This window comes from Xiphophorus couchianus, chromosome 9, assembly GCF_001444195.1.
Source record: "Xiphophorus couchianus chromosome 9, X_couchianus-1.0, whole genome shotgun sequence".
In the NCBI taxonomy this organism is placed as follows: Eukaryota; Metazoa; Chordata; class Actinopteri; order Cyprinodontiformes; family Poeciliidae; genus Xiphophorus; species Xiphophorus couchianus.
Window position 1 is genome coordinate 20781747 of NC_040236.1, and position 14772 is coordinate 20796518.

The following is a 14772-nucleotide window of genomic DNA, read 5'->3' on the forward strand; positions in this document are numbered from 1 at the left end:
GGTTTGTGTTGTTGTTTGTGGAGACACGACACTTTTAAAAATACATTAAACATGTATACATTTACTCAACACCTCCAACGGTTGGTCTACGGGCGCTGCTTTATCACTATGGCAACGTTTGGGTGACGTGTAAACTCTGCGACGCCCCAATATCCACGTCACCTCCAAGAGACTTGTGTTTTGGTTTGTTGGAGTAGCTTGTTTCGTGACATCTCCGACAATTCTTCCTTTTATTTACAACTGACCGAGGCTGTTTATGAGCAAAAATGTCAACCGCAGAGGATTTCACGCAGCTGCCGCTCCTGATGTGGCAGAAGGTGTTCGCGAAAGTGAAGAAAGCCGTGGTTTTTATGGACGACAAGAGTGCAGAGGCTCTCCACTGGAGCGGAGGGGCTGCAGCCTTGCTGCAAGCGGGAGCCAGGAACGTGAAGCAGTTTTCGAGCTTCGAGGCGTGCGGTGAGAACGAGCCCAAAGCCGTGTTCGTGGTGAGCACTCTGTTAAAGGGGAGGACGGTGGACATCATAAAAGACATCATATCCCTCAGTCACTTTCAGTACTGCGTCGTCTTCACCGCTGTCCCCCACTCCGTGCACCTGTTCGCCAACAACGTGTCCACAGAAATGGAGGGCTTCCCCGTGTTTGAGCAGTTCGAGGAGAAGCTCTGCGAGTGGATGGGGAACATGAACTACACGGCGGAGGTCATGCACTCTCCCGTGGTCTTCGCCCCCGTGTCGCAGCAGCTGATCGTGGCGTCGCCGTTTGCTCACCTGTTTCCCCTGCTCCCAGCAGACCTGGAGAGCATCAATGCAAAGCGACCGGAGAAGAAGAGGTTCGGCACTTTGAATGACCTGGATGGGCATTCGCTTCCGGCGGAGCTGCAGATTGAAATTAAAAGCTTGGTTTCGGCGTTAAACACGCTGTTTGAGGCTGCAGGGATCAGGGAAGACAGTTTTGCTGTGGGGCCAATGAGCCGCATCATCGCAGGGGAACTGGCCAATCACAATCAGGCGAAAAACCGAAGAAAGACTGCTCCTAATAAAGCATCGATCATCTTTATAGACCGAACAATGGATCTTACAGGTTTGGAAGCCGTTCTGTAATCTCATAATAATCACCTTCTTCCTTATTTACCTCTACACTTAGACTTCAGTAAAATTATGACTCATGTCTGACCGGTTTAAAAGATAGCTATGTATTGATCTTAGATATAATTACAACAACCAGGATAATAGTGTTGGTCCCCAAGTTTAACTGCCAAAATTAAGCCACGACCCTGTTCCTGGTTCCGTAGTATTCTATTCCTTAGATTACCTCATTTGGCCATTGTCTTGTTTCTAAAAGAGCAGATGTTCAGTTTTGGGGTGTTGCAATATGGACTTCAGTTTTTATCGCGATATTTTATTGTGATAACAATGAAAGTAATGATACAAACTATTCATTACTTATTTTTAAGATATGTATTTGACTGTAAATGTGTGTCACAGCTATTATAGCCCCAGAAACACAAATACAGCTCTCGAAAAACATTCCTCTTGGTATCACACTTCTTTAGGACAATAGTCACACATGAGCTGTGATTTGTATCACTAAACTGCTAACAGTAACTGCATTTATAATATTTTCAAATGTACTGATATTTATTGATGCTTCCATTGAATAAACAGAAAATAGTAAAAGAGTAAATAAATAAAAAATTCCTACAATGTGAACAGTTTTTAAAATTTTTTTTAAACATCATTCATGTTACTCTATCATGCCAATGATAAATCCAAATCATAAGAAACTTATCACGATACATGATAAACGATACAATGACTGCCCAGCTTTGGTTCAGTTGCTACCTGATATACATGATTCTCCTCACCTGTCAGTGTTCATAATGCTGCGACTGACGGCACACAGACCAATGCATCATTTAAAAGCTTTCTGTGCACGCTCACTCTCCGCTTTCTTTATTCACAAAGGGGCTGTCGGCCATCACGGTGACAACCTGGTTGAAAAGATGCTTACCATGCTTGACCCTTTGCCTGGTCACGTGACGGATGTGCAAGTGGACATGTTGGAACTCACAAGTGTACAGAGAACTCCTCACTCTCAGAACACTGTAGCCCCTGGCTGTCTTGCTCAAACCCAGTAAGTTGAGTTCAGTCGTACCTTTTTTTTGTCTTCTTAACAACGCGCTTTTCATCCATCCATCCATCCATTTTCTGTTCACCCTTGTCCCTAATGGGGTCGGGAGGGTTGCTGGTGCCTATCTCCAGCTACGTTCCAGGCGGGAGGCGGGGTACACCCTGGACAGGTTGCCAGTCTGTCGCAGTCGCGCTTTTCAAACAGAACTTAAAATAAGAAAGCTGAGTGAGGCATTTCTGTTTATTGCTAACATAAATTGCAATAAAATATCCATTTGCAGAGGGAAGTTGATGAAAATATAATGTAAATATAGATATTACAGAGGTAGTTTTAAATTCCATAAAACAAAACACTGTAAAGCTCTTAGTTTTAGAGACTGGTTTAATGTATGTAATAAAAATGAATATCATGGTCAAGAATGACCCCGAGGTTCATTCCACTGCACTTTATAGCTGGTCACTGAATCATGGAGCTTTTCAGAAACAACAAAATGACTTTAGTTTTCTCTGAATTTAAGGGGAAACAATTGTTTTTCACTCCAGATTTTAGGCCTCTGAGATGCCTAAAATATGTAGGGCAAGTTGCTTTTCAGAAACATCTGGCTTCACAGACACATAAACCTGGGTGTTTTGTGATTATGTCACCCAATGGGAGAATGCAGAGCACACATGTCAAACTCAAGGCCAAGTGTTTTGATATGGCCCCCTAGAGAAGGACACATAAATTGAACCTCCAAAATAACAGTTGTGTGCCTTAATATCACTTCACCTTAATATTATCAAAATAAAGCTGTTATTTCTGTATGCTGCCAAATTACATTAATGTGGAAAGATGTTTAATTTGATTTATTTTTAGAAGTATTTATACAATGCAGAGACAGCTTTTCTGAATAATTTAAGAATTTGTTTATGGGTGCGTTTACCAATACATTCTGCTACAACCGGCCATTTGTGAACATTCATTATCATACTATGACCCAAAATGAAAATAGGTTTGACATCCTCAAGGGTGTCAAACCTATTTGCAAACTCAGACCCGAGACCATTTGTCACATTTTTGTCACCATCTCAGTGTCTTTATCAACTCTAAAAGTAGACTGGAAATCTTCATGGAGTTAATTTTTATGCAGACGAGCAACCAATTTGAACTAACTTTGTCAGAATTAAATTCTTTAAGAAACCTTGATAGGAGTAAATGTGATCGTCATCTTCACCACGTTCTGTGATTTTAATTAAAGCTAGCGCTGATTTCACCTTCCAGTTTACTCAGGTTTCTAACAGTGCTTGTGTGATTGCTGTGAAACATTGAGAAGGCTCCAGTCCTTTTGCATGATTTCTGTCATTAACTGTAGGGATTTGATTGCAGAGCTAATCACTGCATCGTCTAATGAAGATGGCGACAATTAGCAGGTGACTTGTTAAATTTCCAGGGAAAGAGTAACACATTAAACTATAATTTTATATTTAGAATAAATAAATGATAAAAACCTGCCAAGTCATAATTATGTTGCGTCTTGTTTCATTTCTGCTCAGTACATTTTTTTTGTGTTTGAAAATTAAAAGACTGAGAAGAACCTCAAGGTTCGCTGCCAGTAAATATTTCACCTTCTTTTCAATTTGTAAAATATGCAAACTCATTATGTTTTTATCAGGTTTGTTGTGAAGTCACTGTTGCGTAGAATAAACAGAAGGAGAAATGAAACACAAACATTCCCCCTTCAAAAGTATTCATACCCACTGAGAGCTTTCCATGTTTTATGTTACAACCACAAACTTAAACGCATCTTATTGGGATTTTATGCGGTAGACAAACACAAAAGGATGCATGTGTGTATATTCTGCCATCAAATTAACCAAAATATACAGGTTGCCTGCGTGTCCTTAAAAAGTCTTTAAAAAAAATCTTAAATTTATCCATCTAAAGTGTCTTAAATTCACTTTTAAACTATATTGATGACAGGTCTTAAATTGTGTTCTGACAGAGCTATTTACTCTCGTAAATATAATGTAGTTTATTTTTCTCTCTGGACTTTTGTGTCAAGCAAATGTTTGAGTCGCACACAGACACCTTCATTCCATTCTGCGACCTGAAGTAGTTGAGGCTACCGCTTACTAGCTGCTAGCTAGGGAACTAGCTTGGCTTCTCATGGGTAAGTGTAAATCTATCGCGATGCCAGGTGCATTCTGTGCAAAAAAAAAAAAAAAAAACCTTGGCACTTCTACAATATAAAATATGTAATTTTCTTTTGTACGTTTTTCTCATAATACAGGTCTTAAATTTCATTCATAATGGTCTTTAAACAGTCTTAACTTTGAGTTGGTAAAAACAGCAGAAATCCTCATCCAGGTTTTTCCTGTGTGGTGAGCGCCTCATTAACTGTAGCATATGTGAAATAAATCTTGTTTCGAAATTCAGCCAAATGCAGTACAGTTTATCTGTGCATAGCTCCGATGCGCTGTGTTTGACTGTTTACTCCCCTCATCTTCTCAACACTTTTTAAACATGTACTTCAGGCCCGTTAATGACACAGCTTTTCCTTTTCCGTCTCTTTAAGTCGTCTGCATCTCGTCAGTGTGGTTAAAGTGCCACCCAGGATGAGTTATGTTTAGGAGTTCATGGCAGATATTGCCTTAACCACCCCCCAACAGAAGGCTAATCTGATATAATCATCGAACCAAACCACACGGTATAATTTACTGGCCACATGTGTGCTTGCCCGGGGCGGAAAATAGAATTCAGCAGCCTGAGCTACACCTCTGTGACTGAGCGAAGCGGCAGCATGTCCAGCATGGCTGCCTGTCGTCGTGCTCTTGGCTGGACAGGTGCATGTGTTAAGGGCCTGCGGTGGGGCTGTTGTTGATGGCAGTATTTAGCCCTACATCATGTGTTCCAGTCAGGCTTCGGGCCTTTATGTGGTTGCTAGAGGAAAAGACTTTGACTTGGAGGAAAAGTGTGGTGGCTGGAGCTGCAATGGATTAACTGTAACCATGGTGATCTTTCAAAGGCTTATACATAACAAAAAAAAAAAAAGAAGAAAAACAGTGAATTTTGTTCCTATTTGTGGGTTGTAGCTTTTAAGAAAGCTTTTAGCCAATTTTACTTGCAGTAGCTGTCTTCTCTCTCTTCTCTATTACATCGACTGGGGCGACTGTGACTCTGTGGGTAGAGTAGTCGTCTTGTGAGCGGAAGGTTGTAGGTTCGATTTCAGCTGCCACCAGACTGATCTGCGTATCGGTGTACAAATGTGCATTTGTGAGTGTGAATGGGTGAATGTGACTCAAAATGATTGGAAAAGTACTTCATAAGTTCAATCCATTTACCATCATGCCAACTAGACTGAGCATTCATAACAAGTCATGCTAGCTGCAGCATAGCAGAGAGCAAAGGGGGATGAGCAGCACCACACGAGATTGTGATTGACAGCGTTAAGCCGGTCCTCCTGCCTCTGATTGTTTGTTTGGAGTTAGCACTAGGAAAAGGCAGAGGGGCTAAAATTTTTTCACAGATTATATTCTTCATACGGTCACTGATGGTTTCAACAAATATGTAAACAAAAAAAAAAAGATTTTTTGCAAAATTAAAGTTTTCACAAATGCTTTTAGCTTGAGGTCTACGAATCCATAAATTGTCAGAATTTATTTTGATTTTTAACCCGTTAAATTCTGTTTTCAGTGTAAAAATATATGTTAATAAAACAACACCGTTTTTTTTTTCTCCATCTCAAATATGCGGATTTGTGTTTTGTTTAAAGTGGGGGGGGGAAGTGTGGAATCCGTCTCTCAGCCAACTGAGCGGCAGCGCACAGCAACATACGGGTGCCCTTCTTCGGGTGTACTTCACACAAGTACCTGTCTAAGGAATCTCACTGGAACTACTTTAAACTTCAGGAAGAGAATAATGGCCGTTTTCAGCCATTTTGTGATAATTTAACATTTAAAACTTTCTTAAGTCTTGATGGTGTCCAGCCAGCCAGTACCTACAAACACGCCCAGTGTAGTTGTTCTTAACATTCTGACTGCATAGCACAGAAACAAATCAGAAGTGTTTGTGTGGAGTGCAGATTGGTGCCGATCAGCGGGGGCGTTATTGCCGATGCTATCTCAGAACAGATGGGCCAGTCGAGCCTTATCACAGATGCTTCAGACACTGAAGTGCTGCAGAGGCCGAACCAGAAAGAACACCAGCGTTCCCGCTAGATTTAAGTGCACTTTAAGTGCACCGCTCCCCTCAGGCACCGTTTACGTTGATCGCTCCAGCATGGCAAAGCTGATGCTCTGCATATGTACGAGTTTGGAGGTGTTCATTCGCAATTAGGCGGAATTTATTGTATTCTCTCTCCCCCCCCCCCCCATAAGGGGGGATGTTTTTTTCTCTTGGTAGATTTGATCTTTGTGAACAACTTGAGACCCTTTTTGGCTCCAGAAAGTGAATTTCCTCCTCCTGGATGTTTACACAACGAACGATTTACAAGTCTATTCTTAGTAGGTTTTTGAGTGTAGACCATCTTAAACCTTTAAATATTATGTGCGGGCTTAGTTTGACCCTCTTTGTATGATATTTCCCTCGGTATTTCCAGGATATTTTTTCTAGATCACCGTGTCCTAAACATTCTGTGGGTGGTTGTTGACTCTAGCTCTGCAGGCGAGACCCCACAGTTACTTTTGCAATTACTGTTGTATTCTCTTTCATAACCTGGTGAGGATATGCCAAATCCTACAACCTGACTTGCACTCTGTGGTTGCAGCGATCATGCCAGAGAGAAAGTGTGCTTTTTGTGTGTGTGTGTGTGTGTGAGGGCGTGCACATGCACACACTTTGCTTATGGATGAATTTTGTTCTCCTCTTCCACCATAAGATAGTCTTTTAAGTAGTAAATACAATCAGAAGGTGTATGTTTTTTTCCAATTTGTGCAAAGAAAGTGGCACTGGAAGTTTTCTTTTTTTCTTTTAATCTATATGTGTGTGGGGGTGCGTGTGTGTGTGTGTCTGTCTTTGTGGTCAGGTGCCTGCCAGCCCAGTCTGTGTAATTTGCTGTGCTTGGCTTCGCAGCCACTTTTTCATCCAGAGTAGGACCTTTGAGTTTCATTGGCAGAGGGCACAGAGTTTCCCCCAGTCTCCAGCTGAACCCCGCAGACCCGTCATTTGTCCGTCTTGGACCTTGATGCTGAGGTTGGAGCGTGTGCAGTGTGGGCAGAGCAGAGCATGGGTGGCCGAGGTGCTCTGGGTCTCCCTCAGGAACTGCTGAGAAGGGAGCCAGACACAGACATTGACCCCACCCTGCCATTAAAAAAAAAAAAATTCTTCTCCATAAATTGAGCCTGCATATCCTGCCTTCGTACCACCAGGAAGGAGGAATAACACCTATTTCTGTCTTAGCTGGGAAACAAAAAGTTCTTTTTTTTTTTTTAGTGTAGGTTCATGTGGGAAAAGGAACAAAAACAACAGAGATAGTCGAGTGTGGCAAGGATGGAGCAAATAAAAGACACTCGTGGATAGCTGACTCGTTTTTTTTTGTTGACACTGTGGAGGATGAGAATGGCGGGTCGGAAGCCGGCCTTGTTGGTTCTGCTGTGGTTCCCAACAGTGCTGTAGTTGGGTTTTTTTTTCTACTTAGACATTAAACTGTGACTCAAACAACTGAATTAAGTCACTGAAGTTATTCATTGGCAACCCAGCTCTGTTATTACGCTTACAATGTGTGTTATACAGAGTGGATAAGAAGCGCTCCATAAAGTAGCAGGTTTGTTTAAAGAGAGGACAAGCACTTTTGAACGCCAGTGCTACAAAGGATGCTAATTTTGACCAAAGACAATGTCTGGGATGAAGGCCAGCCCATTACGCAGCTTGCTCAAACGTCCTACTCAGCAACGACTTGAATGAAGCTTCTTGTTTCATTGACCTCATAATTTACTAGCCTGGTGAAAAACAGCCCCTTTGTAAGCCTGTCACAATAATCCATTAATCACGTAATAAATTATAATGAGCTTGAAAATATCTGTTATGGTTATTCATATTTTATTTGTTTTCAGATAACCCATAATCCATTTTATGTATGGTGTTGGCTGTGTGTGTGTTTTTATTTCCGTTTTATTAATTTATCTTTGGTTGTTGTGTTTTATTTGGGATATTTAAAATGTCTTCTCGTTCCAGTGTGGAGTGTTCTGTACAAAATAACAGTTTGTTAGTCTTTGAAAAGGCGAACTTGAATTATGTCGTTATTAAAATGAGACTATTTTCAACTAATGAGACTAGTTGGAAATTTCCTTGCTCTGTAAACAACCATCCTCGACTGCCAAGAGTCAAGTGCAGATCCCGACGAGGTGGCTGCTATGTTAACCAAATATTTGGAAGTGTAGCCAACATAGACTGAACGGCTTTGTACACTTCCTCCGCTGCCATTGCTAAAACCTCAGCCAGACTGCAATTCTTAAACAGTGAAGAAAGCATCGTTCACAACTCCTGTTCGCTGATTGGCCCGGTTGAAATTCTACAGCAGAAATCCAAGTCAATGGGAGAAATTCCAGATGAAGCACTGAAGGGAGATGAGGAACAAGCTGAATGGCTCAGAGAGACATTGACCAGGCTAATAATTTACCAATTCTGGGCCAACTCCTTCCTATTTGATGTCCGTTCCTCGACTTTTCTCCAACACGTTCAACGCTCCTGTTGCCTAAGTCAACAGCAGCTGCAGATGCCTGGCGTATGTTGGATCATCCCTGATTTTTCATGTGAAAATCAACAGGCGCCGCAACTCCAGGCCACGTATTTGTTAAAGACATTAACAGCTTCATTCAGCTGTTGCTGCCTCATCATCACCTCGTGTTCACCTCGGCCTTCTTGGTCGTTAGCTGTGTCTCCTGTTGGCGCATACGGTCGCCAGCTAAGCTGGGACATCCCCCGTTGTTCCTGTATTTATGTTTTATTTGTTTGCAAAGTTTGCTCTGCCTTCTTCTTGGCTGGTTGCCCGTCCAATCCCGCTCTCCCTCCTCCAACGTGGAAGGTGTCTTTAACTGAAACCCTCAGTACATAAATCAAACAGATTACTTTCACCTGAACATCTTGTACTCCGTGTTCCCATCGAGACGAAGATAACGTAACCTATTCTGTCTTATGTGCCGTCTTCTGCAGCTGTGATTTGATTTGCACTACTGAGCACATTTTCTCCGTTGGAAAGGTTTCCGCAGATTTATTTAGTACGTTGATAAAGCACCCCCGAAGATGTTACTTTGCTTTCTCCAGCCCCTTTCCTTGAGAGCTGGTGCCTGCTGATGGATTTCAGATGAAACGGTAAAGTAGCCAAGACACATGAGAGGAAGAGGAGTCCAACATTACGGCACCTCCTTCCTCATCCTTTCATGTTGCCACATGTTTTACCCATCTGCCGATGCTGCGAAAAAATGGTTTCTAACTATAGCTCCTCGCAGAAGTGTTCATGACCCTCGTGCTTTTGTCACGTCACAGCAGCAAACTTTGACGCAATGTGGTAGGTCGACACAAAGTAGGCCTCGACTGTAAGGCGGAAAAATGACGCATAGTTAGCAAGCAGATTTTCAGCAAAAAATCTGAAAAGTGTGGCGAGTGTATGTATTCAACTATCCCGATTCAATGGTTCTTCCGATTCTTTCAAAAAGGCTTAAGTGCCTTCAGATTGGATGAAGTGATCTTTTCAAAGTCTTGGCACAAATTTCTAACCAAACTTTAACTGGACCAGTCTAACACATGGGATTACTTTGATCGAAAAAAGTTAATTGCAGTTCTGGCACTGTGTAAAGAGTTGCTGTCTTGCTGGAGAGTGAACCTCAACCCTGTTTCAGGTCCCCTGCAGCCCCAAAATCATTTTTTTCCTGGGGTTGCTCTGCATTTAGCACCACACATGTAGCCTTTTGCTTTATGATTATTTTCTACTTTGTGTTGGGTTATCAAACGTCATGAACATTTTTAGTTTGCAACGTGTGAAAACCTAAAAACAATTCACAGGGTACAAATACATAACTCTGTCACAAAAAGCAGTAAATCAGTTAAACAAACTCAATCATTTTCATTTGGATGATTTATTGTTTTTCTTTTCTCTCTCTCTTTCTACCAAAAACTGGATGATAAAAGTCGTCAGTCTGGTGCTTTGGTCTCACCTAGCCCTTTTTCTGAAGGACAATTTTGTTTACAGAGACTTCATAATTCATTTTATTTATTCTTTTATTTATTTTGAATGTTTAAAATGTCTCCCAGTTCCAGTGTTAAATATTCATTAGAATTTAAAGTTTATTGCTCTTTGAGAATGTGTTCTTGCATTATTATGCCATTATCATTACATTACTTGAAAATGGTCTCTAAACAACAATATTATTGTTTATCGCGATAACTTTTGGGGCAATTTATCGTCCAGCTAAGTTTGTTATCATGGCAGGCCTACAAAATCAGCTGTATGGAAGTTTTGTCGATTTCACAGATGAAGGTCAATGTAATTAACTAATTATTATTTCAGATTAGTTAATGCCGTTGGTGTATGTCGCTTAAAATAATTTGTTTTCTGAATTTTTCAAATCCAAATCAAATCAACTTTTATTTGTATAGCACATTTCATCAGCAAGACATTTCAAAGTGCTTTACATCATATCAAACACAGAAACACAATGCAACATAGAATCAATGCATTTTTTTAATGCATTTCTGCACACATTCCAGTATATATTTATTGAAGTCTTTCATATTACCTGGCTGTTTTGGTCAAAACCATACTCTTTGCTGGTTTTCATTTCAAATTCACATTAATCATAAGCTTCAACAGCCATGTCAGGTCATTCTAACTTTACTGCAGCATACTGTGCATGAGTCAGAGCAGGCTTAAATGACATCACTTGAGAAAATGTATCCAGCCTGGCATAGCGTCCTCAGTTTCCACAAAGAGCTTGTATTCAGACCTGTAAACAGCATGCTGGCACATAAAATCCTTGTTTTTCTATAACCACTTGAGAATGCTCTAATCTGCTGAAAATGTGACCTACGACACGAGGAATGATAACTGGCCAGTGACATCTCCTTTTTTGATGCGTTTCTTCTGATTCGCTTCATACTTCGCACTCCATGTTGAGCCGCGTTCATTTGTTGAATCATTTGTTGAAACTCAAGGTCAGGTCTTTTGGTCCAATGTCCTCCCTTTCTCTGCTCTGATTAGCGTTTTCCTGTAGGAGAATGTTTACAGGAGGAAGTTTGCAAGAAACCAACCACTTTGTTTTTCTAGTTTTACCATTAATGTCCGTAAATTAACAGACCACATAGCAAAGCCGACCTTGTAAAGTTATGCAATAGTAGGCTTTTTTTTTGGTATCAGCGAAAGCAGCGTCATGTGCCGTTGTGAAGACCAGTTCTTGGAGAATAGTTTGTGAAAGACATCTTACGGAGCAGCTAAGCAAATGCAAATCAAAACTTACAGAATGATACATAAACAATACAAATATTCTCATTTTTTAATTTGTAAAAAAATATATTATCAAATGTTTTGACACTTCTGTTGCAGTTGTGAAAAAAAACACACCCTTATAATCATTTTTTTTAAGGCTATTGAAGCAAAATAACCAAAAAGTATTTCTTTTTAAGATAGCTGTTCAGTTGGGTACATTTATGTAATCTGTGATAAAAAAAAAAACATCTCATGGTAAGAAATTATTAAGTTTTTCCTAGAAAATTTCTGAGATTAATCTTTATTTTTTTCTGGTAAATTTTTTATTTTTTCAAACTCAGAAATATTCATGTATTTTTGTGGAACATTTCTGAGATTAATCTCAAGATTTCTCAGATTTGTGGCAGAAAATGTACTCCTATATTCTTTTTTTCTATCTACAATGGCCCTAAAACGCTGCCGTCATTTTTTTCTTCCACCAAAAAGTCTTGAGGGAGGATGTCTGGTCATCAGATCTAAAACAGAAGAAAACTCTAAAGGGGCAAACACTTTTTCAAATGTAATAATAATATTTTGAAAATAAATGGGGAACTTTTTTATTTTATTTTATTCCTTTGCTCTTTCACGCTTATGAATTTACTGCAACTTTTAATTAGTATGATAATTGATGACTTCCTCCTTTCTGGGGTATAATTTGAAAGTGACATGGAGAACAATTGAGCTGAGTCACAATGTGGGATTAAACAAACAAACATGAAATAGTTGCATTATTTTTATCATGTCCCCATTCAGTGAGGTGGACAATATAAACAAGATAGATATATCTAGTTTATATCCATATAAACTAGATAGAAGATAAAACACCCTCCTAAGTTCATCTTTAAAGAGCCTCAGCAACTATTTCAGTGTCAGATTATACTATAGCCAATAAAACATACATATTTTCTAAGACTGTAGCAAGTAAATGTAGCATAATCTGTACATAATTGATGTTTTTATTAAGGTTATTTGCAATAGATTTTGTTCTGCTATAGCTTCCACTTTCTCAGTGCAGCTGAATATGGTCCGTTTTTATTTATGGTGCTGAAACTGTTCCGTACATTATTACTTTCCCCTTGATAAACTGCATTGGGGATATTCTATTCTGATATGGAAACGGAGCAGAGGAAGGGTAGAAGTTGCATTTTAGGAGAAATCTACACCAGAACACAGTGGCTCCTTTATTTCCTGTGCAGTTTCTTGCAAGTAATGAAAAGAGCTAAAAAATGAAGGACAGCCCTGAGTCAGAAGTAGCTTAAAAGAAAAAATAACAAAAAAAAATGAACCACTTGAAGCATTCTTTCCTTCTGCATCATTCACTGCCAGGAATAGTACTCACTACACCCCCACCCCATTTCCTCATTTCAACAATCACCTACTGTAAGTACAATATGAGACACGTTCAGGGGACCGTGTTGTCTGTTAAGGTATGGCAACGGATTCGTAACAACCTTTTAACGCTACGGCGCTCATTATGGTGAAGTCTCCCAACACACCCGCCTCAGCCTGGCTCTGCAAAACCAGAGCAGGGGGGGATGTGTGGGTGTGTGTGTGTGTGTGGGGTGGGGGATGTTCATCATGGCGCGCACAAGTTAAGAGCAAGATTGCCCCCTACAGAAACGATCCGGTTATGTTCCACTAAGGAGAGAAACTCTGCATTCAGAGCTTGCAGATTCCCACACACCCCCCATTCCCAGTTCACTCATTCCCGCTTCATAGTACGTAGTAGAGTTGTTACTCAACGAGATTTCTTGGCTGGTTAAGGAGTCCAACTCACACCCTGCCAATGTCAACCTTGGTCAACCTGGGCGGCCCACCTTTATCCAGCCGGTCGGCTCAGAGGAGGAGGGAGGGGAGCGGCGGGGGGGCATGGGCGACCCACACTGATGCCTGTACCGTAAAGGGGTTGGGGTCTGAGGGTGGGGAGGGGTCGGAGTGGCAAATGAGAACCATGTCTTTTTTTTTCTTCTCCCACACTTGTCAGAGCCCCACTAACTTTCAAGAGCAAACACGGAACGCACGGGACTGTGTGCAAACATAACACACAGACGCATACGCATACGCACGCAAACACAAACACACCCGCGGGCCTCTCCGACTCGTCCCGGTCAGATTACGCTGGTGGTATTCCAGCAATGACAAACATGTGGGACATCCTGATTTGTGTAATCAGAATATTTTCTACTCCATCGTCTAGGAGTAGATGATGGGGAGGGGGGGGTTTACTCAAAGCTTAAGACAGGTTTTGGCAAACCTGGATACCTCTGTCATACTTTTTGACCGACAGCTGTAGTCTACGAACTCGTATTTAATGTTGAGTAAGTCAAGTTTTATTAAAATCTGGATTTATCTCATTGATTTGTAAAGTATCCTTTTTCTTGTTTCCTCCACGTTTTACTCTAAACTAGATTTTTCCCGAGCTCTCGTTGTGTTTGCAAGTCTCAGTGTCTAGTTCTGGTGTGTAGATGGCGGCCGTCCCAACGTGAGCCCCATTCCTCATCATACAGCTCCTGCCCAAGGTCTGGAACACATTACATCTGATATTAAACACATGGCAGCAGTTAGAAAGGAGAAAAGGCGAGAGGAAAGGGGAGTGAGAGGGGGGGACAAAAAAACAACAACAAAGTTTAGAAAAAAAAAAGGACATAAAAGCAAAAGAAAAACAGTGGATTTGTCAACGATGCCCCGTCTCCCTCCGCTCCTTCTCAGTCCTTTGGTTTCATTTTTCTCCTCTGTCTCATTCCTTTTGTTTAGTTTCTGGTAAATTGTTGGAGTAATAATCACAAGTGCATATGTGTTTAGTAGGAATGGGTTAGTGTGAGGTTCTCGCAGTATTGTGACCTTTAGTAAGTACGCTTTTAGTTAAGTAAATATATATCAAAATGAAAAAAAGATGCTTCACATGTTAGATTGTTTTTATCTAACACCAATTAAATAAGAGCAATTGATTTGTGTTGTCACATTTGGAATTTATTTCTTTTTGGGAAATCACACTACATTTAGCAGTTTGGAAAATACTTTTCTTAATATTATTTTCATCCAATCAAGAAGCTTGTTTTGGATTGGAAATGACAATAGTAGACACTAAAAGGTGCATCAGTTTAGAACAATAATAATTTAACAGCTTTTATGTAAGTAGTTTCTAGAAATGGCATGGCAGAAACTTTTAATACCCTTATCGAGAATTAATAGAAACTCCTTTATTG

The 14772-nt window shown here is 40.5% G+C and overlaps 1 protein-coding gene across 1 annotated transcript in view; it reads left to right on the plus strand.

Moving 5' to 3' along the window:
• The first annotated feature begins 128 nt into the window (after positions 1-128).
• scfd2 (sec1 family domain containing 2) overlaps positions 129-14772 on the plus strand; it is a 125468-nt gene continuing 110824 nt past the window's right edge. The window contains exons 1-2 of the mRNA XM_028028325.1: positions 129-1080; positions 1965-2133. Of these exons, the coding sequence (XP_027884126.1) occupies positions 267-1080; positions 1965-2133 (983 nt within the window). The 5' untranslated portion in view covers positions 129-266. The remainder of the gene's footprint in view (positions 1081-1964; positions 2134-14772) is intronic.